We start from the raw sequence: 25552 nt of genomic DNA on the forward strand, positions 1-25552 counted from the left end.
AAGAAGCGAGATTAAGAAGAAAGAAAGACAAAGAGGTTAGATCGAAATTCGTTCCGATTTTTTCAAAGGAGGTCGAGGAATGACCTTTCAGGTAAATTGCTTGTGTTGGTGCCTCTCTTTTCGCAGTATAGCAACGATACTTTTAATCCCGTGATGTTCCAGGAAGCCGAAAAGGGGCTTCGCGTGGTGACCATGTGAAAGTTGCCTTTTGATAGACGTTGCTCTCCTCCGTTCCCCCCCCTATCTCTTTCTCGATAGTTTTCCAGTGTTTCACAGGTAAGATTTCTTACGAGAGCATCTTCTCAGCTGCGTAAGAACGTGAGAGAGAGCTCGCTTTCGTTTCCTCCTTCTTCCTTTCACGACGTTAACGCATTCCGCTTTCCCCTCGGTTCATGTCGCTTCTTATCCTTTTTCTCCTATTCTTATTTCTTTTAATGTTAATTCTTCTATTTTTTATTTCCTTTTCAATATTATATAGATCTTCCTTTTTAATAGTTTTATTAGACTAGTGGTAGGTGTTGATTGAATCTGATTGTTTTTGAAAGTGATGATTTAGTTTGGTGAGACATACGTTCATCAATTTGGTGTTTTTAACAAATTGGAGGTTGTATTCTATTGACTGAGATCTTCCTTATCTGTTTTCTTGGACTTCGTCACTGACAATGTTTCTTTCCCTTCCTCTTTTTCTTTCTTTTTTTTGGGGTATTGAACTTTATTGTTATTAATTATTTAATTGTTATTTAATTACGATTTAAAGAACTTCAGTTAGGTATCAACAAAGGTTTGTATTAATTAAAGTAACATTTTTATATCATTAATAAAAATAGTACTTTTCTGTATTGTTCTTATATTATTCAAGTAACTTTATGTGTAATTAATATAAAAACATAATTATTACCAATATTTTATCATAATTTTGAAACAGAACTATAAAATTAAAGACAAAAGAAAATTAGCATTATGATGATTTCAATGCATATTATTGAAAGAAACAGAGAAAAGAATCAGAGAAAAATTTGCTTATGAAATAAGCCAGAATTAAAGAAACAAACTGAGCAAATTTAGATAGGAACTTAGATAATAACACATTTCAATGGAAACAACAACGTGACCTGAAACTTAGGTTTATGAAAGTTCGTATGCTCGATCTGGAATGTAAAAACGTAAATTTTATCTAAAAATAACCGCATGCTCTCATCTATTATCAATTTGCGAAACTACCAAAAAGTAGTACAATTTACAGTTAAACGAATCGAATACCAGAATTGAATTCGAAAAATAGAAATCGTTATAACTAGTTTCACAATAAAAAGATTATAGTCGATTATCATTGAATAATAATTCCCTCATACGTATGTATTTAAATCTCATACATCTTAGACGGTCATTACTTCCTCCTCTAGTTTTTCTTCATTGAACTGAAATATACTGAATCATACATCAAGCTCGATGTTCCATTTCTAATGCGCTTGTTCCTCTCGAAATTTCGCAAAATCTACGTGTCGAGATTGACGAAGAAAATTCTAGACAGTTGGAATTGCTTCTAACAGATATATAAGTACTGCACATTCCATGACCTCGTCTTGCACTCATTCTCGTTTTGAAATACGCACAACCCGCGTGGGGAGTAACCGTAAGTAATACGCAGCGTCATCACCATCGATCGATCATTTTAAACGTACGAATCGTATCAGTAATAATATTTCATTTTATTATTTAATATTATTGTTTTAATATACTTAATTTTTAACAAAGACATAGTAGGATATTAATTTAAAACATTTCTGTTTTTCTAATGAAGTTGATTGATACAACAAAAAATTACACAGAGAAACTTAAATGTAATTAGCAATAGCATGAACTTTAGCGGATACTAGACTTTCCAATATTCTATTATATCTCTCAAATAATTAAAATGAGATTATAGAAATCGAGAAAAATCACTCTCTTATACTTTCTTCGGTGTTTGGTCGTTAGATAAATCGAAATTCAATTATGAGATACTAACGCTAATTATAATGATGAAACAAACATGAAACATGGAAACTATGTCAAATTAGATTAAAGAATCATTGAAAATGATACATTGAAAGTCACGCATCTTACGATTAATATTTCAAACAATGGACAATAATTATCGAGCCCATTTATTGAATTTTCCTGTCAGATATATCAAGCTTAATTAGTAGCTATTTTTATCTGATACATATTTAATTACAAAGACTTTTCTCTTATGCCCTCCCATCAAAGACATATTATGTTCTTTTTCTATAATTTCAATTATAATTAACATTTTACACGCATATTTTACCATTTTCGTCAACGTCATTTTTTTTGTTAAATTTAAAAAACTTAAATTCATGTAACTTAGCAAACCTAAAGCACTTCTACTATTGAAAATCAATCCATGTCCCTGATTGACTGTACAGGTAGCATGATATCGTAGATATCGAATGAGAAAGAGAAAAGCAGAGAAATGCAATTGGTATTTTGCTATTATGCAGCTTATCGGCTCGTCCGAGAACGTTTATTGGCCTTTTGACCTTAGCTTTCACTCAATTAGGTCTTCTTCCTTGTTTCACTATTCGCATACACACACTCGTTGTATCAAGTTATCCCATGCTCTCTCATGTTTAATCATTCTTATCGATTTTGTGGTTGCCAGCAACATGATCGTTATTTATTGCACAACAAAGTGTTGTTAAACCATGTAATATTTCTAAATAAAATTATGCAAGAGGATATTATTATTAACCAATGGTTCGAAAAAACCAGAAATGTGGATTGAATGCAATTGCATTAAGATTAGGATTGCATTCTTTACGTAAGTTGTAACCAATTTAATTTTATGATAAGTTATATGGTTCCGCCTAATTGCGTTAATTATATCGTATAATATGTGATATTATCGTATCCGATAACGAAATGAAGACCTATGTATGTATATGTAGATGTATTGTAAAACTTGTTCTTTTGTATTACAATAATGGTGAAGAGACTACTTATATAATTAATACTTACAGAAACAATTTCCATTATCCATCAAGCAGTTTCCATTGTATAGAATGTTGACTAATTTGTATAACGATAAAACTTTTAATTCTAATTTGTTTATTCTTGAATTGTGATATAATATTTGTATTTGATATAATATCTCCGCGGTACGAGTGTCGACTATAGTTGAAAGCGGCCAAATGTATCTCCACAGCCAAGCGTCGATTAAAATGGATAATCACAAAAAGCATATATATATAGTCTATTGTCATTTTTTGGGGGGTGTTGATGTTCTTCAGTTTAGCCGTTATTGCCAAAATAAAAAATTTCTCGGTAATAAAAATGTATCACATTGTTATTCTTCAATGACATTTTAATATAAAGATTAAATATTTAAAATCTAATAACCATTTTACAAATGCATTGAGACAAATATTCGTTGAACAATCCAAAATTATAATATTTTGTTAAAACATTATATTTTTGTACAATTACTAATTGTGCAGTAATCTGATTAATGCACTTGTTGGAATAAAAATTGTCTTTTTTGAACACACAATATACTTGGTCACTGCAAGAATCTTATTCGCTAATATGCGATAATTAAGGATTTCTATTTTTTTTAAAAATCCTTATTCCCTTTTATAGTTTCTCTATTTTGCTTAAAACACTAAACAGTTTTCTTTTAAAAAATGAGATGTAATTTGAGCAGTTTAAAAAATAATGTAATCTATTATGCCACTGTAAAAGATTGTGCTAGAAGAAGTCAAAAAATAAAATTTAAGATTCATGTACATAGAAAACAATTTAATATTTATGTCAGAAGTTCCTAAGAAAATATGTGTGTTGTATATATATATATATATACCATATTATATTATATCTTTTCCTTGCATAATATATGTAAAAATTATGACGTATAACAAAAAAGATAATTAATTCTACAAAACTTCCAACAATCTATGTATATATATACGTATGCATTAAGTCACTTCATTTTCTAAAATTATTAAGATATGAAGAAATCTTAAGAATCTCTGACTTACTTTAATTAACATATTAATTTTTTAGTTAATACTGCAATTGCTTGAAATAGAATGTTTAAACAAATAACAAAACATTATACACAACACTAGTATAAACATATCACTAGGATATCCAAATTCAAATAACTGAACATGTTATAATAAGGATAAAAAATGTGTAAATAGATTGATATTTTCTATCTAAATCAAATGTTTACATACATTGTAAACTTAAAAAATTTCTTCAATTTTGTGTAAAAATATTTGCAATTCCTTCGCCTATATTTTGAATACGTTAAAAACCGTTTTGGATTATGTTGAAGGCGGCGCCGAGAGCCCAACTTAATTCATGTCCATTGATCTTCTTATAAAGCTGATAAAAGAACAAAATAAAAAGTATTAGATTAAATATTACTTCAATAATTAAGTATATGGCTTTCATTAAAAACTTATAATAATTAAGTTTTAATAGTTTATTTCATATAAAAAAATTATATCTGAAATAAAAATATATAAAATGTAGTATAGAAATGTATTTATATTCTTACATAAAGTTTCGTATTAGGTTCCAGACCAAATCCATCACGGAGGAGAACATAGATAAATGTCAAATCAAGACAAATGAAAGGTTGATCAGTATTTGGATAATCGCAGGCATCCCTTGCTTGTTTTTGAAAAGCATTTACTTGGATAACTCCACCAGAAAAGGGATCAACTAGACCAACCTAAAATATTGATAAAACTGTACATCTATTTGTATTTTTTATAAAGCTTATCATTTTTCTTCAAATTTAAAAATTTACCTCAGTGGCACGATCGAAGTAATAAGAAAACGCATAAATCTCATGATCTTTTAAACCTTCTGGTTTATTTTTTATCTTGCCAACATATTTTTCAATAATTTTTGAGCATTCTGGAAAATTGACAATTGGCCTGTCCACTTCTCCACCAGCGAAGTTTTGTGTTTTGACTAGTTTATGAGTTGCATTCACGGGTCCTTTAATAATATAATTAAATCCGCCATAACTCCATTCCGTTGAAACTATGGGATTTACACATTCTGATCGTACTTCTATTGTATCTTTTGGGTTTACACTATCCAAGTTCATTCCATATGTCAGAATCTCTTTCCTTGCTGCCATAAGACCCATACCCAAGTAACTGTGTGTGTAAACACTCATGTTATGGCTGAAGATATTGACAGAGTATGTATGTCCATCAAGTCCTTTTTCCTGAACAAATTTTAAATATGTTTTAAATAAATTAAAAATTTGTTTTCTTTTATCATCAATAAAGACAGTTGCATTTTGTGCAATAAATAAATCCTAAGTTAAATTTTAGTTATGTAAAAAAGTAATAATTCGTATTTATGTCATCATTTTTTAAGTCCATAAAGTTAAAAATCCTATAAATGCTAATATCAATGTTATAAGTAATATATCTATGTATAAATATAATACTATTACAATTTTTATCAATATATATTTTATTTTGTTTTATTAGGAGTTCATATGATTCTAATTAAATATATTTAATACCTTTGATCAAATACTATATCATGATTATTTTAATTATGTTCTTATTCATTATTCCACATTTTCAAATATTAAAATTATATTTATTTAATTATACCTGTATAGAATTAGGTGAAAAAGTCACTTGTGTAGAACCTCCACCAAGATCTAGTGCAGCAACTGTGCTACCAGGATTGTGTGTATTAAAACGTTCCAATAGAAAATTTACAGTAAACCAAGAAAATATTCCTTCGTCTGTTCCATCCATTATAGAAATCGAATTTTTAGAAATCTAAAATACACATAGAATAAACAATGAACGCCTATTTTAATGTTAAAACTTAAATAGCAAAGAAGCATCTTTTTATTTTACAGTCAGCTATTGTTATATATACAGTCTTTAAATTTTACAGTAAAAAATACGTGTATATATATATAAACATATATCTAATATATAAGTATGGAAAATTATTTTATGAAATAATTAAATAATACTTTTAAAAAATGTTGTGTACAAAAATGTTATAATTTTGTATTTGCTATTTTGCATATTATTTTTAAGCTTTATACAAATCAAGCATCTAATTTCTCTAATATGATATTCATGCTGTATACTGATCTATTACATACACCACCTAGTTTCATCCTCAGGAAGAAATATGTGTGCAATCCTACTGAAGACAATACAAGAATATTTTATCACTGAGAAAAATACATTTAAAACAAAGAAACTACAACAAAGTGAAAATGTAAGGATTTTGAAAATATATATAACTTTAATTTATTGTTAGATGTTAAAAGCAATTTTAAATTAGCATACTAAATAACTTCCTTTTTTTATGTAATGTGTCCAGAATCTACTACATTTTATATATCTTTATTTTTTAAGATCATGAACATAAAAATCATTTAATATGCTAATTAAAGCGATCTAAGACATGCTGAAATCCTTAGAAAATTTTAAGTCAAAACGAAGAGTAATTATCTAAACATAAAACAAATTGTGTGTATAGAAGACATCTTTAAAATAGAAATTTTATTATGCATTATTAGTTTCATAAATATTAGGCACATACTTGGAAACCACTTTCTTCAAACATTTTCCTACATTCTTGGAGTATTTCTTGAGCCTTATGTCCAGGAAGAAGTCTCAAACCAGCTGTAGCTTTCATGTTGAGAGGTGTACGTTGCCATTCTACTTGTGGGACAACTTCCTTCACCTTATCTAATAATACAGTCAGAGATTTTGCCGCATCTTTAGGTCTTTCAGCATAAGCACTAACGCCTGGTTTTGTTTCTGTATAGAGTTCACCATCCAAAACCAAATTGCCACCAAGGATTGATTCATGGAAACTAAAGGCCAACGCACGGCTACCAGTGGAGCCTGCATCAATTACTACGACATAAAATGGTTTTTGTAAATTGAAGGAAAAAGCCAATGTATCAATTGCCTTACTCCCAAGATGTACTGGCTTTAAGTCATATCTGAAAAAACAAAGTGAAATTGTTCAAATTATTATTATGTGATTACTATTTCAAAAAATATATTTTACTTAATTTTTTATGAAAAATCACTCTTTACTCAATTAAACTATAAAACAATAGAAAATAATAATAATTTTAAAAAATATTAATATTTATTAAATTGTCCTAACTATTATAATATATTATAAAACATACGCTATTGCTATATATCCTAGGAAGAGAATTCCCAATAAGGCAATAACGAAAAAATATTTTTTGCCTGGATGACCCTTCCTAATTCGAGGTTTGTGATCTGCTTCAATAATACCATCATTTTCTGTTCTTAGCTGAAAATGCAATATGAATTTATTTTACATATACATTAAACAAATATATAACCAATGAAACATTTTATACTACATACAGTTTGTTTTCATTTAAAATTAGAGTTTTGTTGAGGATTTTTCTAAATTAATTGCTTGTATCTCAATTACAAAAAAAAACACAAAATTTTATAAAGATTTTTAAAAGGAAAATTTGTGAAGGTAATTGCAATGTTTAAATTGATCAACAAATTAAAGAATCACCTATATTTTTTGACACTGAAAACATATGAAAGTCGATGATTTAAAAAAAAACATTAAAAAATTATTGTAGAAAGATAAACATATTGATTTCAAGTATATAAAGATTACTTCTCATGAGAACTCTTATTCCTAATTGGCATAAAACATGATTTAGCTTATAAAGTGAATTTAAATATTTTTATTATACCATTTTATAACAAGAAAAATGCAAAATAACAAATTTAAACATGCAAAAACATTTTTATTTCGGTCAGAATACAGTATACAAGTAAATATATTTAAAGCTATTGACATCAATGACACTTTTATAATTATGAAATTGGAAGATTCGATAACCTTAGATTTAATAATTTTCATATCGATAATGTTTACAATATACAATTAAAGAAATAAAATTGCAAGGAATTTTAAACTCACTGAAATATATTGCATCTAAAATGCAATTCAAGTAGCTGATGTAGAGAACGAAGGTAGTTTTGGTTTCTTTATATGGAGAAATAGTTAAAGAAAATAAAAGCATCACATACTCGCTATATACGGAACTTTCAAAATTTTACGTATGCTGTATAGCAGAAAAATACAGTAGAATATAAAAAAGACATTCTATTAAATATTAACATTTAAAACCACAGATTTCTGATTTACTAGAAAAATTCATGTATTTATTTAATACTAATATTAGAACATTTCTTGTGAAAAATTTTGCGAGATTTAATACAAATATATTACTACTATATATTAATTCATGATTAATTTAGAAGTGTGTATATATAAATTATAATTAATTTTGAATACTAGAAATATTTCTATTCTTTTAAATATAAAAAGCATTAAAAAAAAATATACATTTTTTCGTTTTATGAATAAAGATATTAATTAGATAAAATGTATTTTTATTTTATTCAAACTTTAAAAAACTCGGGGTAAAAATTAATTTGAAATAAACTCTATAATGTCATAAACGATGAAGAAACATAAACTATACTGATATAATATCAACATGATGAAATTCTTTGCAATCGCTTTGATTTTTTTATTACAGTTCAAAATTAACCATAGCTTGATATGAAATTATTCAACAATTTGTAAAGATTTGCAGACTTTTGTGACATCAACAAACATATATGTGTTATAAAGTTAGAAGTTTTCACAAAATGGTAAAATGTTTTACATTTATGGAATTTTACTTCAAAAGTTACGTAATAGAACTCTCGATTATTAATTGACATTACTTCATCAATCATTTTGTAAGTGTTTCGTCATAAAATCGTTTTAATTAGAAGAAATCTTTCTTAATTAAAGAAAAGATATATTAATCTATATCTACGAGATTATCTACACCATTTAAATTATTGTAAATGCATTGTCACTAATAACTTACACTTTCATATACATGTAAAAGTATATTTGCTTTGAATTTAGGTTATATTACAATCCATTTTTTAAATTTAAACGATAATACGAAATACATGTAGAATCGATGAGGAAAAGAAAATCCTATTTAAATACCCTATACAAATTTTACTAAGAAAATGCTGAAAACAAACCTTTCTATGTCTAATGTCCATATTATTGAAATTTCGTCCGTATAGAAATTAAAATATAACAGAAATAAAAAAAGATTCAGCGAAGCAACTATTGGTAAAGTGACGTTTCGTGACTAGCTATTTGATTGTCAGTAGTCAGTAGTATATAGTACTATCGACTATGATATGACATTACGATGATAGGCAGAACGGCAGAAGTAATGCCACAGAGAAGTAGTGGTGGTGCCGCGTTAACTGGCCAGAATTTTACCTTGTTTATTGACTATCTTTATCCCCACCGATGTTTGCAAGTAGCTTTGTGAAGTAGGCCACTGGCTAAAAGACAGTGTCCCATAGACAAGTATGTTTAATATTCGTACCTAATTTGCATTCATTTTGTGAGCGATTCCTATATTTTCCATATTATTTCCCTCAAAAACTGATTAAGCTGACGGTCAATCAACAAGGAACTACTGTAACTACAAAATGGTAGCGATAATAATTCAAGGCTGCAAATACGGTTTACTTAAACGAAACGGGATATCACGAAGGTGAATAAAGAATTCATTATTATCTGAGGCTATTTCAACAACTGATAAAAGTATCTATACATACAATTAATTTACCCAATCAGAATATCTTGGCACGATGGATGCGATTAAAAACTAACAGCGATCAAATTATACTATCGTGCTTTAAAACATTAATATATAATTAATTCATCGTTTGTTCTAAATTTATATCTTCTGTAAATAACAATGCCAGCAGTAATTAACATTCCTTATATTTTTGTGGCTAAGAAAAGGATTAATTGGAGTGTTTTAATACTGTAACAAAGCAACGAAGTGTTTGTTTGATCCCAAAATAAAAATATTCAATTGAAAAGTCAAGTTAAATGAAAATGTAAAACACTAAATTTATTAGATAGGAATATTCAATTTTTTAGTGTACAAAATTCTTTACTGTATACAATAACTTTGTTTTAATTAATCAAAATTTTGTAACATCTTTTGAAAAAATATTTTGTAAATTTTCTATAAAAACTATTGTGTGTAGAAAACATACTCTTTTTTAAGTCTACTGTAACTAGAATATATAGAATATACAAAAGTTAGCACATTGCATGGTTAAAGATCAAGGTATTGTTGTTTTATGTGTTGTTATGTGTTTTATGTTTTAAATTGCTTAGTTATACTTTTGAAGATACTAGTATTAGTAGTAGTACCACTATTAATACTATATATATATAGTATGTACTATTATTCTGTTGATTTTTCCAAAAACATAGAGTATCTACACTTATCCAGTATAAAATAGAAAAATCATATCCCTTGTAATATTTTCAACTTCAATTTCAGTTCAATATTTTTGAAATATATTAAAAAATAAATGTTATATACTTTAAAAATATTTAGAATTTTTTAATTATTCCTCTTAATCTCTTATTTATAAAATCTTTTAATTCTATCTTTTAATTGTAAAAGTTATCATCACTTATTTGAATGTAAAAGATATGAAATTTTTATATTATTGCATAAAATGGTATAATGAAAAATATCTACATTAAAATTAAGTCTTTGATTATAAAAATCATAATATATATTTAGATATTCTAATACAAATGTGAGAAAAGTCTTCGATTATAAAAATAATAATGTATATTTAGATATTCTAATATAAATGTGAGAAAAATAAAAGAAAAATGTATCAGAAGCGCTGCACAATTTTAATACCCTTGATTGAACAAAGAAACTAGTATATTTATAAATTAGTTTTCGTTTCTGCTAGTTTAAGAAATTGAATTATTTGTATGGTCAAGAATATATTTGTAATTGTAATGCATGTAATGTATTTAAGTAAATTAAACAATATTTTCTACTTTAATATTTTGATTTTATAACAATTAATAATGATGAATTATTAATTATTCTTTTGACTGATATATAAATTGTATTAAATAATATTTGTTATAAATATTTACATTTATCTATTAATTAATCGATTTTTTTTTTGATGGTTAATAAATACTTTCGATGATTAGTTTTAAATCGACGATTTGAATTCAAAATAAATAATTTTGAAAATATGTAATGTACATTCATATAATTGACATAAATTCAGCTGTATGATAATTTTCTAAAATTATACACAGAAAAGTAAAAAAATGTTTTTGACTAAATATTTTATACATAATTTTAACTTAAAATAACGTATATAGCAATGCATTTGAAAACGAATCATTTCAGCTTGAAGATTCTGGCTTAACTTACAATTAACTTAAAGATTGTAATTACGTAATATTGTTCAAGAGAATGACAAGATATTGTCTTATCATGGTTTTATAATTGTCTATACTTTAGTTCAGTATAAGTTTGTTATAATCATTGTAAAACCGTATATTAAAGACGTAATTATCTGATTTTCTTCGTTATTGTTATAACATTTTTTCTTCTGCATGAAAAAAATTCATTTTTGTTAAAAAAAATTGTTCTGTATAATATGTTTTTTATTAACCCAATATTTTTATAAAAATTAAAACAAGCATGTGTTTACCAAAAACATATTTTTTGTTTATTTATGTTTGGCAATTTGCAACATGGATCAATTTGACAAATCATTTTACTAAACTTTCTATATCAAAAAGTATTTCTTCTTAAGTACTTAAATGCTCAAAAAATATTTTCTTAAAAAATTTATTATAAAGTAGATAATTGCAATATAGTAGCAGTGGTAATGAAACTTGATCAATAAGAAAGAGTAGTTAATTTAAATTTGATTACTAACAAAACATTTTTGTTATAACTTCATTTATTCAAATTCTTACTTACATGATCTCTTATATTTCCTAATATTTTTAATAGTAAATAAAAATATTTAATAAGTAGATAAAAGAACACAACATGAAAAAATATTTAAATTGTATAAGTAGGTTAATATTTTTAATATGTTAGATAAGTAAAACTATAAGAATCAATTGTATAAATGAATAATATTAATTACATATGTATATATATGTATCATTTTTTAAATATATATATATATATATATATCAAAATAAAGTATAAGAAAAATCTCTAGAAGAAAATTATAATGTTTTCTCTTTCATAAAAAGCTAAGAAAATTAATGAATTAAGCACCTAGTAAAAAAGGCTGAAACAAAATGGCACATATAGAAATTACCCAACGTAAATCAAGTCTTATAAAGGAGGCTATCATTCAGATTGGTGCAGGTGGTTCTGCAGGCTTTGTAGAAGCTTGTATAATGCACCCCATGGATCTTATTAAAACACGTTTCCAATTGCAAGTTAAAATGGGAACTCAAGATGCTCTTTACTATACAGGCATTGTATCGTTTATTTGTATATGTTTTTATTTTAGCATTACTTTTGTCATTTTATTATGATATGTATTTTAATGTCTTGTTTTAATTAGTTGTAAACATTTTTTTTATTTATATTTCTATCATAGGAATTAGAGATTGTATGAATAAAATGTATAACAATGAGGGAGTTGCAGCATTTTGGAAAGGTATATTACCGCCAATTATCATGGAAACTCCTAAAAGAGCTGTGAAAGTATGTAATATGAAACAGTTCTTTTTTCATTATTTTTATTGTAAATTGTTAAAATGAAATTTAGTTCAAAGATTACTAATTTAATATGAATATTATATATACTTTTTCTACGTCTTTTAATTTTTTAGTTTTTCTCGTTTGAACAGTACAAGAAGTTTTTTAATAATCACACGTCACAGTCAATGGTATGTATTCCATTGGAAAATTTCCTTGATGTACTTCTATTAATAAAAAAAACGTCTAGAGAAGGTTTTATGAGATATGTAGGGAAACAAGTGTGATCTACTTCTTAAAAATAATTATAGCTATAAGATTATTATGGTATATTACAACTTACTTGGATAAGATACAAATATCCTTTTTATTTAATTTTATTAATTAATTAGTTTCTTAATATCTTAGCTATATTATTGTAAGTAGTGTATCATTCTTTTAAGTAAACTAGCTATACTTGTTTACATATTTAAACCTTTTATAACTGAATGTTTCAATGTGTAATGTACGTTATGAAATAACATATTGTTTAAAGCATGTTACTAAATATGTAAATTTTTAACAATTATATAATGCCTTTTTAGGCATTTTTTTGTGCTGGATTCTTAACAGGTGTAACAGAGGGAATTTTAGTAAATCCTTTTGAAGTAGTTAAAGTACAAATGCAGTCTAATCGTAAACATATCAATGATAGTCCATCAACTATTGCTGTTACTCGACATATTCTTTACAACCAAGGTTTTGGACTAAATGGTCTTAATAAAGGTTTATCTGCTACAATAATGAGAAATGCTATTTTCAATGCTTTTTATTTCGGGATTTATCGTTCTATTATTCCTCGACTGAATAAACAAAAAGAATATGTTCCAGAACTGTTTCTGAAGGTATATTTCAGCCTTAAAATGTAAGGCACTTCATTTATATTAGTCATAATTAATTTAGTAATGAAAAAGGATATATATTTATTATAAATGTCAGTATGTAATTAAAAAAGAACATGTATCTTTTTAGTTCGCTATAGGTTTTACAGCTGGAACAGTGGCATCTTGTATGAACATACCTTTTGATGTTGCTAAAAGTCGTATTCAAGGTCCACAAGGAACAATCCAGTATAAGGGTACTCTGCAAACTATTTACTTAGTTTATCAAAATGAAGGGTAAAAAATTATTAACTCAGATTCTTATATTTATTTCTAGACATTCTGAATTATTTTTTTTTTATTATTATACAATTATATTATTTTTAATAATTTCATACATGTAGTGTTTCTTCTTTTATTTGCATAATCTCATTACATCTGATTAACAACCAGTAAGTACATAATGAAATGCTTTTTAATATTCATAGCTTGTGAATATTTTTATTTTAGATTTAGAGCCTTGTATAAAGGATTGTTACCAAAGATCTTACGATTAGGTCCAGGTGGTGCAATTATGCTTATAGTTTATGATAAAATGATAGCATTTCTCAATATGCAGTTTGGTGATTAAAATAAAATTTTACTCTACAGAGCAGATTGGACAATGCATTTCTTACATTACCAATGAATTTAAAAAAAAAAAAATGGTTTCTTGATATGTATTTGTTTGTATGAGATTATAGTTAGAAATGTGATTTAGCCTTAGATTTAGTGATATTGGTAGTGTGTTTAAATATTAATAACTTACAAATAAATGTTTTATATAAGTAATCCAGTCATCCAACAATATAAAATATGTGTCAGATTTATACAACATGTTGTTGAAAAGAAAATTGTGTAACTATATCTTTTATAAAATTTGAAATGTTTATGTAAAAAAAAAGTTAAAATATATCACAAAAAAGAATATACTCTAATTTTTATTAATCTATTTGTTATTCTATTTAATGCCTACTTAATAATGTCTATTCAGAAAACAATAAATTTTTTGTTTTGGTTCATATATAAATATCCAAAAATATTTATCTTGATTTTCTGAAATTTTTGCAGAGATAACAATATAATCAATTATTCATAGTTAATCATCCAAAATAGAATCTAGCCACTTTTCTAAGTCCAAAGATTTAGTTGACGTATTGGGTTTATTTGTTATTTTTGAATCTGTAACAAATATGTATTTCATTAGCCTTTTAAAAGTAACAGTTTCAAATAAAGTATTTCATTCTAAATACGCATAAACATATACCAGAGCTGGAAGAAAGAGATATAGATTTCACAATTGTCAAAGGATCAGTCACAGGTTCACGACATGACAATAAAAAGTCTAAATCATCAGCTGTATTTTCTGATGAATCCTGATTTTTGTCTTCATCTCTTGTATTATTTACAATCATCTCTTCTGAGTCACTTAATATTTTATTATATTTTTCTTTACCCCGTTCCACAGTATTGTAAATATCTGTTAATTGGTCATCCTGCAATGACATTTCATTAATATGTACTTATTTTTTAAAGAATCAGGATTAAGCTAAATTAGTCTGATATATTATTAAACTTACAGTAAAATACTTTGCATCAATGTTAACATTTTCATTAAATGAAATTGTTTCTATTGCTGCAGATAATGTTTTTAGATCAACTGTAAAAAATTCAGAATATTTGAAAACATCAACATCCCAATTTTTTTCTGATTGAAAAACAAAGTCATCATTTTTAGAAATTGGAGCATTTGATAAAAATTCAAAATTCTTTGTAGTATTTTCATCTACATCAATGATTTCTTCGAAGTACTGCTTTTCCTTGTCTTCATTAACTTCCTTCTTTTCTTTTTTTGTTTTACCTCTATATGTATATAAAATAAATATTATTTTTTTAATTAAAATTGAAAAAAAGGAATTAAATTTAAAAAAAAGATGTAAAAGAATAATACTTCTAATACTAAAAAAAATAGTAAAGAAATAGTTATTTTTTAATTTAATTACATTTATATTAATAGATAACTGAATTTCATATTAATTTTCTATTCTGTTATTATTTTAACGTTGATAAGAATGAAACTCTAATATTTATTTTATAACCTAACCTCTTTTGATGTTTAATGTATTATTATATAAATTACACATTTTGTATCTTTATGTTCACATATAACTGGACGTTTTTTTTTAATATTTTAACGTTACTAACGTTTATTAAGTTACACACAGTTTAATTATTATAAAGTAAGAAAATATAAATTTTTGTAATAAAATATTCTTCTGTATAATAATTTAAAAAGTTGTAGTTAAGTAAATTATTAAAATTATTATTTATTAAGATAACTTCACTAACCTTCCTTGCTTCTTTCTAGGCATTTTTTCTATTTTCTATTTCCTATTTTTATGTAAATATATACATATATCGAAATTTATACACACAGAATGTTTCGCGAAGAGAAACTTCGAAACAATGAACTTTGCTGGAATACTTGGGAAGCCATTTTGAAGAAAATATGTCATATATTTAATAGATCGATTCAATTTCATGGCGTGAAATATTAATACGTTTAATTAATTAATTATTATTTTTATTATATTTTTATTTTATTATATATATAATATTTATATTTAATAATTAATTTAATATTTATATTTATAATATATTTATTATATTATATAAATATTTATATTTTATTATATTTTAATTAATTAATAATTATTTTTATTATATTTTTCTACATGACTGTATAAAATTTAAAGAGTATTTCAATCAAAAAACCTATGTATATGTACATTGTATAAACTTTTAACATTAAATGCCTCGTAAATGAAATATGCTCTATTGTATAACCAATTAAATTGCATTGCTTTTAATTCTGTATTTAAAAAACGGAAATATTATTGCGCATCTTTTTTAAATTACCAATATAAATAAAATGTTAATATTGTTTTAAAATCATAAATATTGGGAATGAAAATATTATTCTACAAATATAATTTTTGTATTATTTAATATATATGGCAATGTAACAATTACCACAACTAAAATATACAATACAAAATTGGTTATTCTTTAGGAGAGGAAACACTAGAACTAATATCACTCAATAAGCAAGATGATATACATTCCAAGTCTTTCAATGATTCTTCTTCTTCTATTTCTTCTTGAATATCTTTCTTCCCTTTTTTAGCTACCTTTCCTTCTTTAATGGGTTCAATAAGTCCCAAACATCCCAATGTGTATTTACAATCAATATTATCAATCTATAAAATACGTGTACATCGTTTTTAAATTATAATTAAACTTTTTATGTACGATTTAACTTTTCGACTTATGGTTCTTTATTAGTTAGGTTCAATATTAAAATATGTACCTCGGATGCTGAGTAATCTACGGCACTAGTAATGGTCTCAGTTTGCAATATTTCCATGAGAGACTGCAATAGCTTTGGTGCCATTTTTCCAAGGCATTGTTGGTTATTGTAAGCTTTTTCTGCGACCTGTATAAATTTATTTATATAAAACAACTGATAGAAAAATAGATTTAAATGTCAAGAAAAAGAAAGGGAAATTAAATAATCATAACCACCTGCAAAGCTTCGTTAAGAAATATGGTAGCAGTATTCAAAATAGTTTTAAGTGCATCCAATTCTTTTTCTTTGTTTTGAATTAATTTCACTAATCGTTTATTTTCATTCCTAGCCATCAAGATATTTTTTTCGTACTGTTTCATTTCTTTATCTAGGAGGGCATCTTTTCGTTTAATTATATTTTCTAAGATACTTTGCAATTGCTTCAGACGAACATTACTTCTCTGTACTTGTCCATAATACATAATCAACGATTCATATTCCTGTGGAATTATTTATATACACTTGTTACTTGTACTTTATGTCTATCTTTATGTGAAATGCGTTATTAGTTAAACTATATTAGTTTGTTGATAGGAAGACGATAGAGGTAGCTAAATTTCATTTTGATCTTAACGATAATAATAATAATAATATCACCTCGACGACTTGATGAATCGCATGCCTTTGTTTCAGAGTTTTATTCAATATTATCTGCGTCTCGGTTTCGAACAATTCGCATTTCAGCCTTAACGTTTGTTCCGTTTTCTTGCGTTCGATGTTGATGGCATCGAGCTCTCTGTTGGTTTTTAGCAATTTATCAAGATCTCGATTCAACGCTACGTTTTCATGAATTGCACGATTCATGACTTCCGTTATCCGCAATGTGACCGCCTTCAGAAGTCTCTCCGATAAAATTTGCAAATGTTCTTTCATCTCTTTCTGCATCCTGCACACATTCATCGCGATTGCATACAGTTACCGCAATCATCGGCTCGTAAATTTTTCTATATTCCTAGATTTAACGATCGCAAGCGAGATACATAGATTCACAGTATTTCAGAAAGTATCTGCAGACATCTTTCATGGATAGTAAATATCCAAAATACTTTAATTAAGTTGGAAGATGCAGTCAATCCTACATAATTTGAAAACCTCTACAAGATTAAAACTACGTTCATAAATAGAATTTTGTCTTTTCACAAAATATCTTACGAAATATTTAGAAACTTAGACATATTTATTCATACGAAATATTTTAGACGAATGAATCATTTTTATAAAATATTCTGGAATTATTAAAATTTATCACCTATTAGTTCATTGTAGAAATATATGGAAATATATAAAAGTAATTGTATATAAAAATATGGGATATTAAATGTAAATAAAGGTGAAATTTCTTTTTTAAACATAATCAAGTCTTTTAACAAAACGTACACTGATTTCCCGACTACCACAGACTTCTCAGCTTCGTAAAGTTCTTCCTTATGTCGCTTTTCCTGTTCAGCCATTTCCTGTTCTTGTTTCTCGAATTTTTGTAACAGATCAAGTCGGGCTAATCGCCAATCTTCCAGTGCATTTAATTTACCAGCTAGTCAAAAGAAAAGAATTATATTACATAATAAAATTTTGTTGTCTTACAATACACTTAAAACAGTTACTAATACTACGCATAAAGAAAGATTTTCGAAGAAAATGATATCATATCATCGATATATTGACATTGTTGCTAATTAAACCAATCGTAAATAATTAAACTTAATTTAACTGTTATATTTCACCAGCTAATTTAACTTCTGCGCTCAAATTATTCTCCATCGTGCGATATTCGTTATCCATCGCTTCTTCCTTCTTCTTATAAGCAGCCAGTTCATCTTTTCGCAACTCTTCTAAAGCGGTGAGTCTTTCAGAAAGCTCCTTTGACTCTTCGATTTTTTCTTCTAAACTTCTTTTTAAATGTGCGATTACATCCGAGCGATCTTCTTCCAACTGCCGGAACTTCTCTTTTGCAAGTTCTGCTTGTTCCTCCAGTTCTTCATTTCGACTTCTCAATCTAATTTATTTCCATTAATCCAAACATTCTTTCGAATTTGCATTGTATTTACATTTCAACTGTTTCATTTTTTAATTCACCCTTTTTATTTTCTTATTTTGATATTCTTTAAATATTTTCGTTAGTTCTAGTAGCACAAAAACTATTTTTAAAAGAAACTGTTTTTGTAGGTACCGTTTTATATCCTGTTGGTGTATTTTTTATTCTTATTACCATTTTCACATTTTCGTTGATAAAAAAAAATATCTTAAACAAAAAAATTGTTCATTTATTTTATAATGAAAACATTATATCGACAACTGTTTCCGAAAATATTTGGATGTCGATCGTAAATAAAAAAGAAAATAATTTCAATTGTACATCACATATTAATTATTAATTATTAAATAATTTTAACGCTAAAATGGATTAAACGATGTTCAAGTTCATAAAATGTATATTTATTTTTTAAAAATTATCGAGTCTTATCGATCATTAAATCGCTGATTGTTTAATTTTTGTTGTATGCATAAAATACAGCGTCATAACATCTTATTAGCCTTTTAACGATTTCTTTCTTAATATAGTATATAATATATAATTTATATAGTTTGTACATATGTATTCATAAAATACAATATATTCATAAATGTTGAAATAAATTTTTTAAAATCAAACACGATATTTTGTAATAACACATTTAATAATAAATAAAATGAAATCAAACTCAATTTTCGATTAATCGAAATATTTATCACGATTTGACTAAATAACCTGAAATCTACTACATTTGTAAGTAAATTTACTTACCGTGCCAACTGTCTGTTGTTATCTAAGATCTCTTGTTCGTAAGACAGGGTCTCCCTTTCGTCGATACATTTCTTTTTCACTTTCTTTTTTTTACTTTTGCTTTTTTTCCTTCTAGCCCGTTGCATTTCTATCAATCGGATGCCGGTTATAAACGATTTAAACCTTTGTACGTCACATTAAGGAACAATATACGAAGGTATTTCTTGTTAGATCGATAATTCTATAGTTTCACGGTAACGAAAGAATTTGACAAATCATTTCATAATGAAATAATTTCTTCTGTTTAATCTTCAAAGCCTTCTCGAATCTTTTTCAGAGATTTTAATATATATACGTAATTTAATTATAACATCTCTAAATTACTTTGCGCAAAAAATTAAATTTGCTTTTTTTCTGTACAAATAACTTTTATAATTATGCTTAAGCTCTTTTTTCATTATTATCATTCAAAACATTTTTCAATCTTTGCATTAAAATTATATATAGTTCAGAAAAAACCTAATAAATAATATTCTTAATCCTTTCAAAGAATTATAATAAAATTTTATTAGTTTATAATAATAAATAATACATTTGTAAATATCATAATCAGTGAAGGAATGTTTATACATTAATACATGAAAGATGTATTTTCATTCATAGATATTTATAATTTTAATCAAAAGACATCTTTTAGAACAAAACATATCCATATCAATATATGAAGACATAATTTACAAATCATTTTAAGTAAAATAAAGTATTCTACATAAATCTTACCTTTATCAAAAAACATAATTTTAATGTTATTAATTTATACATACATTTTATACATTATCATAAAAATATATTTCCTAGAAACTTACCTGTTGTATATAAATGTATAATAATGAAAAGATGTTTCCTATTTTATATTTTTTCTATCTTAAACATTATACTCACTCTATTTGTAAGTATTTACACTCTTTTTTGTGATTCTATTATCATTTCTATATTTTTTCGAAATATACATACATATATATATGGAAATATTAAGTATAAAAATCTATTCCAAATCAATTTATGAATAATTTGTGATCCAAAAATTTAAAGAAATCCATACAAACTAAACAAATGGCAAATGCTTAAAATTTGAAGATATCTTTAAAATCTGATTTCGTTTTGTATACATACAGAAAGAAAAAATCAATGTATAAGTGAAGTTAAAGAATTCTAAAATATTACTTAACCATTATCAAATCTATCAACTTCAGAATTTGACATAATAAATACAGATCAATAATACATACATAAATCTGTACATACTCACACACTATCAAATTTCTGAAATACAAACTGTTCACAATTTCACTAGAATTTCAAACAATCTCAACATAAACAAGGTGGCTCAATAAAAACAACATATCGATATGCACACATGTGCATGTATTTATGAACCATCAGTAACAAACTTTACTTCATCTAAAAGAAAAAGAGAAATAGATTCGAAAAAAGATAATTAAGAACTAGTTAATTCTAGGTGGAGGTGGTGGTTGTGGCCTGCGAAAATAAATAATTAAACTGAGCATGCCAGTGAGCAATCCGATAAGATATAAGTCCCAGTTCTGACCCAAAAGCTGGTCCCACTTATTTAAATGATCAGCAAGGCTAAATTCTTGCAGATATTCCAGTCCAAAGAAAAATGAAAGTTTAATGAGAGCCAGTGCTACAGGAATTCTTGCATCTGGACTAGCTTCAGCCGCTAGATCATAACATCGTTTGGCTAGATGTCGATCTTTTGCAAGACCCAAGCCACGTTCATGCATGTATCCCAAGTTAAACATTGCTTGCGCATTATGTTGTTGTTCAGATGCTGATCGATAATGAGTAGCTGCAGCCTCATAGTCAACTTTTGTTCCACGACCATAGTAATGAGCATCTCCTAATTTGACCTGTTATAATAAATTTTTTGCAAACAATAGTAGATAAAATTTTTAATAATAATTCGATAGTTTTCGGATAAATTATTTTCCTTACTTAATTTGCGCAGAAAATAACATACCTGAGCAGTAGAATATCCTTGAGCAGCTGCTCTTGCCCATAAAGCAAGAGCCCTAACTAATCCCTCTTCTTCTGATAATATTGTAGTTTCTCCTTTATCCAATATAAATGCAGCATTACTCTGTGCTACTTCATAACCCATTTCTGCAAGGAGAGCATAATTGACGAAAGCCTCGTTTATTCTACCTTCTCTGTAATCTGTGTGAGCAACCATTAGCTGGTCGCTCCATTTGCCCCTTTCTGCGACATTTTTTAGAAGTTCGACAGCAGCTGGACAACTACGCATCATGCCTGTTCCAGTAGCATGCATTTGTGCCAAATTATAGAATGCCAAAACATGACCAGATTGACTAGCCAAACTAAAATACTTGTTGGCTAATTTGTAATCGCGTCTTACTCCTGTACCACCTATTAGACAATTGTTTTATTAGGATAACTATAATAAATTGTATAAAATTTATTATGTAAAATAATGAATTTTTTTAATCTTACTGAAATACATATTGCCAAGTTGAAGTTGTCCATCAACCCATCCTTGCTCTGCAGCTTGGCTAAAGTACTGAAGAGCTTTTGCAGTATCTCTTTCAACTCCCCTTCCATAAAGATACATAAGTCCTAACCCACTCTGACCAACAGGATTTCCAAGTTCAGCAGCTTTTTTGAAGTATTTGTATGCTGTTTCATTATCCTGTTTAACTATATCACTGCCTTCTAAATAAATCTATAAAAATACAATATACTATTAAATATAATTTAATGAATATCAACATTAAATAATTTCTAAAAATATCTGTAGCATAACAGAAAGTAATAAGTTACTATTTAGTTTAAAATTTAATATTTATTACCTTTCCTAGAAAAGCCATAGCAAGGGGATTTCCAGCATCAGCAGCATGTTGAAAATATTGTAATGCTCTTTCATGATCCAGTGGTACACCTCTTCCTCCTTGATAATGTAATTGCCCTAATCCCACCTGAGCTTGTATATCTCCTTTTTTTGCTAACAATTGGTAATATTCTATTAGATCTTGATCAAAGATTCCTGAGCTGTATGCTGGATTCTCCTGTTCATCTAAAAGTCTAATTCTCTGAACAACTGGTCCTCCGCTAAGGGAAACTTCTTCTGCAACCTTGTTGGCTACTTTACGATAAAAATCTAGAGCTCTCTCGCAAGAAGCTGGAGTTGTAATTCCAGCCCAATGACGATAGCCTAAAGCCATTTGTGCACGAGTATCTCCACCAAGTGCTGCTACTGTGTAATGTAGCAGTGCCTTTGCTTGTGATGCTTGTACTCCACCTAATCCAGTTGCATATAGAAAACCCATACCCTGAAAATAATTTGCCCATAGATATTAATTAACTTACAACTCCTATTTATTAAGAATTCATTTATACATATAATAATAACGTAACATATTGTAGTATTGTGGACGAAAGGCCTAAGAGATACCGGGCAAAGCATAAACAATGTCGCGAGAAAGCCTAAGTGCCGACAGGCCCAAAAATGTATCGTCGTTCCTTCAATCGAATAGTTACGCGGAAGAGGCCTACGTGACCCTGGCCACGAGCGGTTGCGGAACACGAGCGTGATGGGGCTAAGAGAAAAGACAAAGGAATGCTAAGGGAATTAATAGTCAGTGTTAGTCGAGAAGTCAGAGAGTGTAAATCGAGAAGTCAGAGAGTGCAAACTGCGTTGTCGAGAGAGTGTGGTCCGCGTGAGAGAGACCGTTCGAACCATGGTGATAAGAGTTGCAAATTAACTATTTAGTTGTCTTAATTATAGTACGTTATTGTATTTAGTTCGCATTAAACAACCATTGTTTCCTGTTTAACCAATACCTGTTTAATCCATTTTAAATAAACTAATTGTAGTAAGATCCTGCAATATAATAAATAAAAAAACATATAAATACATATAAAAAAAATGTACAAACCATATGAGCAGATGGTAAACCAGTTTCAGCAAGTTCCTTAAAAATTTCATAAGCTGCTGAAATATCTTGACCAGAAGAAGCTGAACCAAATTGTGTACCCAACAACTGGGCCCACGCTAACATAGACCAAGCTTCTCGATGTCCCAGAATTGCTGCAGAAGTTAATAACTTATAGGCTTCTTCTTTATTTGAGCGTGTTGCATTTAAGAGACTCTGTGCCTTCTTAAATATTAATTCCGCTGAAAATGTTAAAACATTTATTTTAATTAAATAGTAAACTAATTATTTATTCAAAAAATATAAATTAATTATATTATAAAAATTGCAATAAACTTTGATTGAAATACCTTCCTGTTGCTCCGGAGTAAGAGGTTCTTGAGGCTCATCACTAAGAGGTTCAAGTTGCTCTTCTTCACCCCATGTTTCATTATCCTCTTCTTCAATTCTTAAATTATTATTTAGTAAATCTATATTTTTAGTTTGAGCTATCATTGTTTTCATCCAGACATTTTTCATTACAGGACTTTCATCCCTTGTTTTTGGTTCATTTTCCGTTCCCTCTTTCCTCTTTATAATTTTATCATTAAGATATGGTTCATTGGCTGGTATCATTTTCAAAATACTGTCATGCAAAGCCCTTAGTTGTTGCACACGTTCAAACGCATTTTCTTCTAAACTAACATCTTCTTCTGCTTCTTCCTCAGAATTATCTGATCGTTTCTTGGAAACATCTGACTCTGAGGCAGCAGACATCACCAGCAAGAGTAAAATCAACTCTTTTCTTAGCTTCATTTTTCCAAATTATATTTTGATTGTAATTTGTTAATCAGCTGACCTTGATGTGAATATAAAATCAATTCAGTTGTCACTTCAATATCAATAAGATAAATGTCAGTTATCAATCAATAACTTTTATTAGGAAGAACATGTATTATAAAAATGTTTCCACTGATAATCTACACATATCTTTTATGATATAAATGTATTATAAATTAAAATTTTTATTTTGTTACTGAGCTATCATAATAGGAAAACTTCGACTTTTAAACCACGTTTGACATATCAACATTTTTTGTATACAATATTTACAAAAATGTTATTTTGTTGTGTTCTATAACCTAAACTTCAACGAATATAACGTAAAATATGAAAGAAATTACATTGTAGTAATTATACTTAGACTCTTACTTTTAGTTTGAATAGCTTGATAAAGACATTCTTGAATTCATTTTAAAATATCCTTTTGGTGGATTCGACTTTTCGTGGCAGAAAGACAAAGTTACGTCATTGAGACACGTCAACGCACATCTTTTCGGTTATCACGTAAATGAGTATTTATGATCACTTTCAAAAATATAATCTTTTCATACGAAAAAGATAGTGCTTTACAATTGTTTTATTATCACTAGGCTTTCGAAATATGTTATTCACTTAAAAATCGATGGATCAGCTGTTTCATCACTGCTTTATAAAATTTTACGTGTTATATTGTTCTGTTGTATTGAATCACTGAAGTTAGCTCCAAATTGTACAAATATCGGCTATATGCTTCTAAAACTGGAAAAATAAAAATTCGAAACTAAAAAAAGTTACATTGTTGACGATGATATACAACTAATTGTGTATTTATACGTATAAATTTACAGTGATGCTTGGTAACATAACCTACAAATGAACAACACAATTTGTTCTTGACATTGAAATTTTGCTCACAGAGGAAAATATACAAATTAACAAAGTATATTTATAAATCAAAAACATACAGTTCATTGAACTGAAACTGAAGTCAATTATTATTAATAGTCACTGTTGTAAGTTAATAAACGATCA

At 27.1% G+C, this 25552-nt stretch overlaps 5 protein-coding genes across 9 annotated transcripts; 1 reads left to right on the forward strand and 4 right to left on the reverse strand.

Moving 5' to 3' along the window:
- Positions 1 to 3349: 3349 nt before the first annotated feature.
- LOC100647321 (ectonucleoside triphosphate diphosphohydrolase 5) lies at positions 3350 to 9270 on the reverse strand. Of its 3 annotated transcripts, none has more exons than XM_003401781.4 (7): positions 9132 to 9270; positions 7214 to 7344; positions 6610 to 7018; positions 5652 to 5825; positions 4823 to 5251; positions 4568 to 4744; positions 3350 to 4392 (listed from the first exon to the last, which is right to left on the reverse strand). In XM_003401781.4, the coding sequence occupies exons 1-7, from the start codon at positions 9150 to 9152 to the stop codon at positions 4315 to 4317; spliced, it is 1419 nt and encodes a 472-aa protein (XP_003401829.1). In that variant the 5' UTR covers positions 9153 to 9270; the 3' UTR covers positions 3350 to 4314. The 3 variants fall into 3 exon arrangements, with proteins under 3 accessions (XP_003401829.1, XP_012173216.1, XP_048269181.1); XM_012317826.3 differs by lacking the exon at positions 9132 to 9270 and adding an exon at positions 8002 to 8154; XM_048413224.1 differs by lacking the exons at positions 6610 to 7018; positions 7214 to 7344; positions 9132 to 9270 and adding an exon at positions 6164 to 6274.
- A 288-nt stretch (positions 9271 to 9558) lies between these two features.
- Positions 9559 to 14465, forward strand: LOC100647442 (mitochondrial 2-oxodicarboxylate carrier). Of its 2 annotated transcripts, none has more exons than XM_012317821.3 (7): positions 9559 to 9661; positions 12223 to 12451; positions 12579 to 12685; positions 12814 to 12870; positions 13264 to 13563; positions 13691 to 13836; positions 14050 to 14465. In XM_012317821.3, the coding sequence occupies exons 2-7, from the start codon at positions 12271 to 12273 to the stop codon at positions 14168 to 14170; spliced, it is 912 nt and encodes a 303-aa protein (XP_012173211.1). In that variant the 5' UTR covers positions 9559 to 9661; positions 12223 to 12270; the 3' UTR covers positions 14171 to 14465. The 2 variants fall into 2 exon arrangements, with proteins under 2 accessions (XP_012173211.1, XP_012173213.1); XM_012317823.3 differs by lacking the exon at positions 9559 to 9661 and adding an exon at positions 11124 to 11517.
- On the reverse strand, positions 13941 to 16082 carry LOC100647558. Its single transcript, XM_003401783.4, has 4 exons — positions 15928 to 16082; positions 15159 to 15441; positions 14846 to 15074; positions 13941 to 14760 (listed from the first exon to the last, which is right to left on the reverse strand). Exons 1-4 carry the CDS (start codon positions 15948 to 15950, stop codon positions 14678 to 14680), a joined length of 618 nt encoding a protein of 205 aa, XP_003401831.1. The 5' UTR covers positions 15951 to 16082; the 3' UTR covers positions 13941 to 14677.
- A 486-nt stretch (positions 16083 to 16568) lies between these two features.
- Positions 16569 to 20109, reverse strand: LOC100646275 (cilia- and flagella-associated protein 157). Its single transcript, XM_020867190.2, has 7 exons — positions 19770 to 20109; positions 18709 to 18980; positions 18365 to 18518; positions 17585 to 17873; positions 17164 to 17427; positions 16949 to 17074; positions 16569 to 16838 (listed from the first exon to the last, which is right to left on the reverse strand). Exons 1-7 carry the CDS (start codon positions 19892 to 19894, stop codon positions 16641 to 16643), a joined length of 1428 nt encoding a protein of 475 aa, XP_020722849.2. The 5' UTR covers positions 19895 to 20109; the 3' UTR covers positions 16569 to 16640.
- A 1043-nt stretch (positions 20110 to 21152) lies between these two features.
- On the reverse strand, positions 21153 to 25532 carry LOC100647755 (protein sel-1 homolog 1). 2 transcript variants are annotated; one of them, XM_012317830.3, is made up of 8 exons: positions 25392 to 25532; positions 24911 to 25279; positions 24070 to 24557; positions 23723 to 23961; positions 22637 to 23116; positions 22281 to 22509; positions 21790 to 22196; positions 21153 to 21679 (listed from the first exon to the last, which is right to left on the reverse strand). In XM_012317830.3, the coding sequence occupies exons 3-8, from the start codon at positions 24512 to 24514 to the stop codon at positions 21254 to 21256; spliced, it is 2226 nt and encodes a 741-aa protein (XP_012173220.1). In that variant the 5' UTR covers positions 24515 to 24557; positions 24911 to 25279; positions 25392 to 25532; the 3' UTR covers positions 21153 to 21253. The 2 variants fall into 2 exon arrangements, with proteins under 2 accessions (XP_012173220.1, XP_048269180.1); XM_048413223.1 differs by having other exon boundaries at positions 24911 to 25531.
- Positions 25533 to 25552: the final 20 nt, after the last annotated feature.

The sequence above is a fragment of the Bombus terrestris genome, chromosome 16 (genome assembly GCF_910591885.1).
Source record: "Bombus terrestris chromosome 16, iyBomTerr1.2, whole genome shotgun sequence".
NCBI classification, from domain to species: domain Eukaryota; kingdom Metazoa; phylum Arthropoda; class Insecta; order Hymenoptera; family Apidae; genus Bombus; species Bombus terrestris.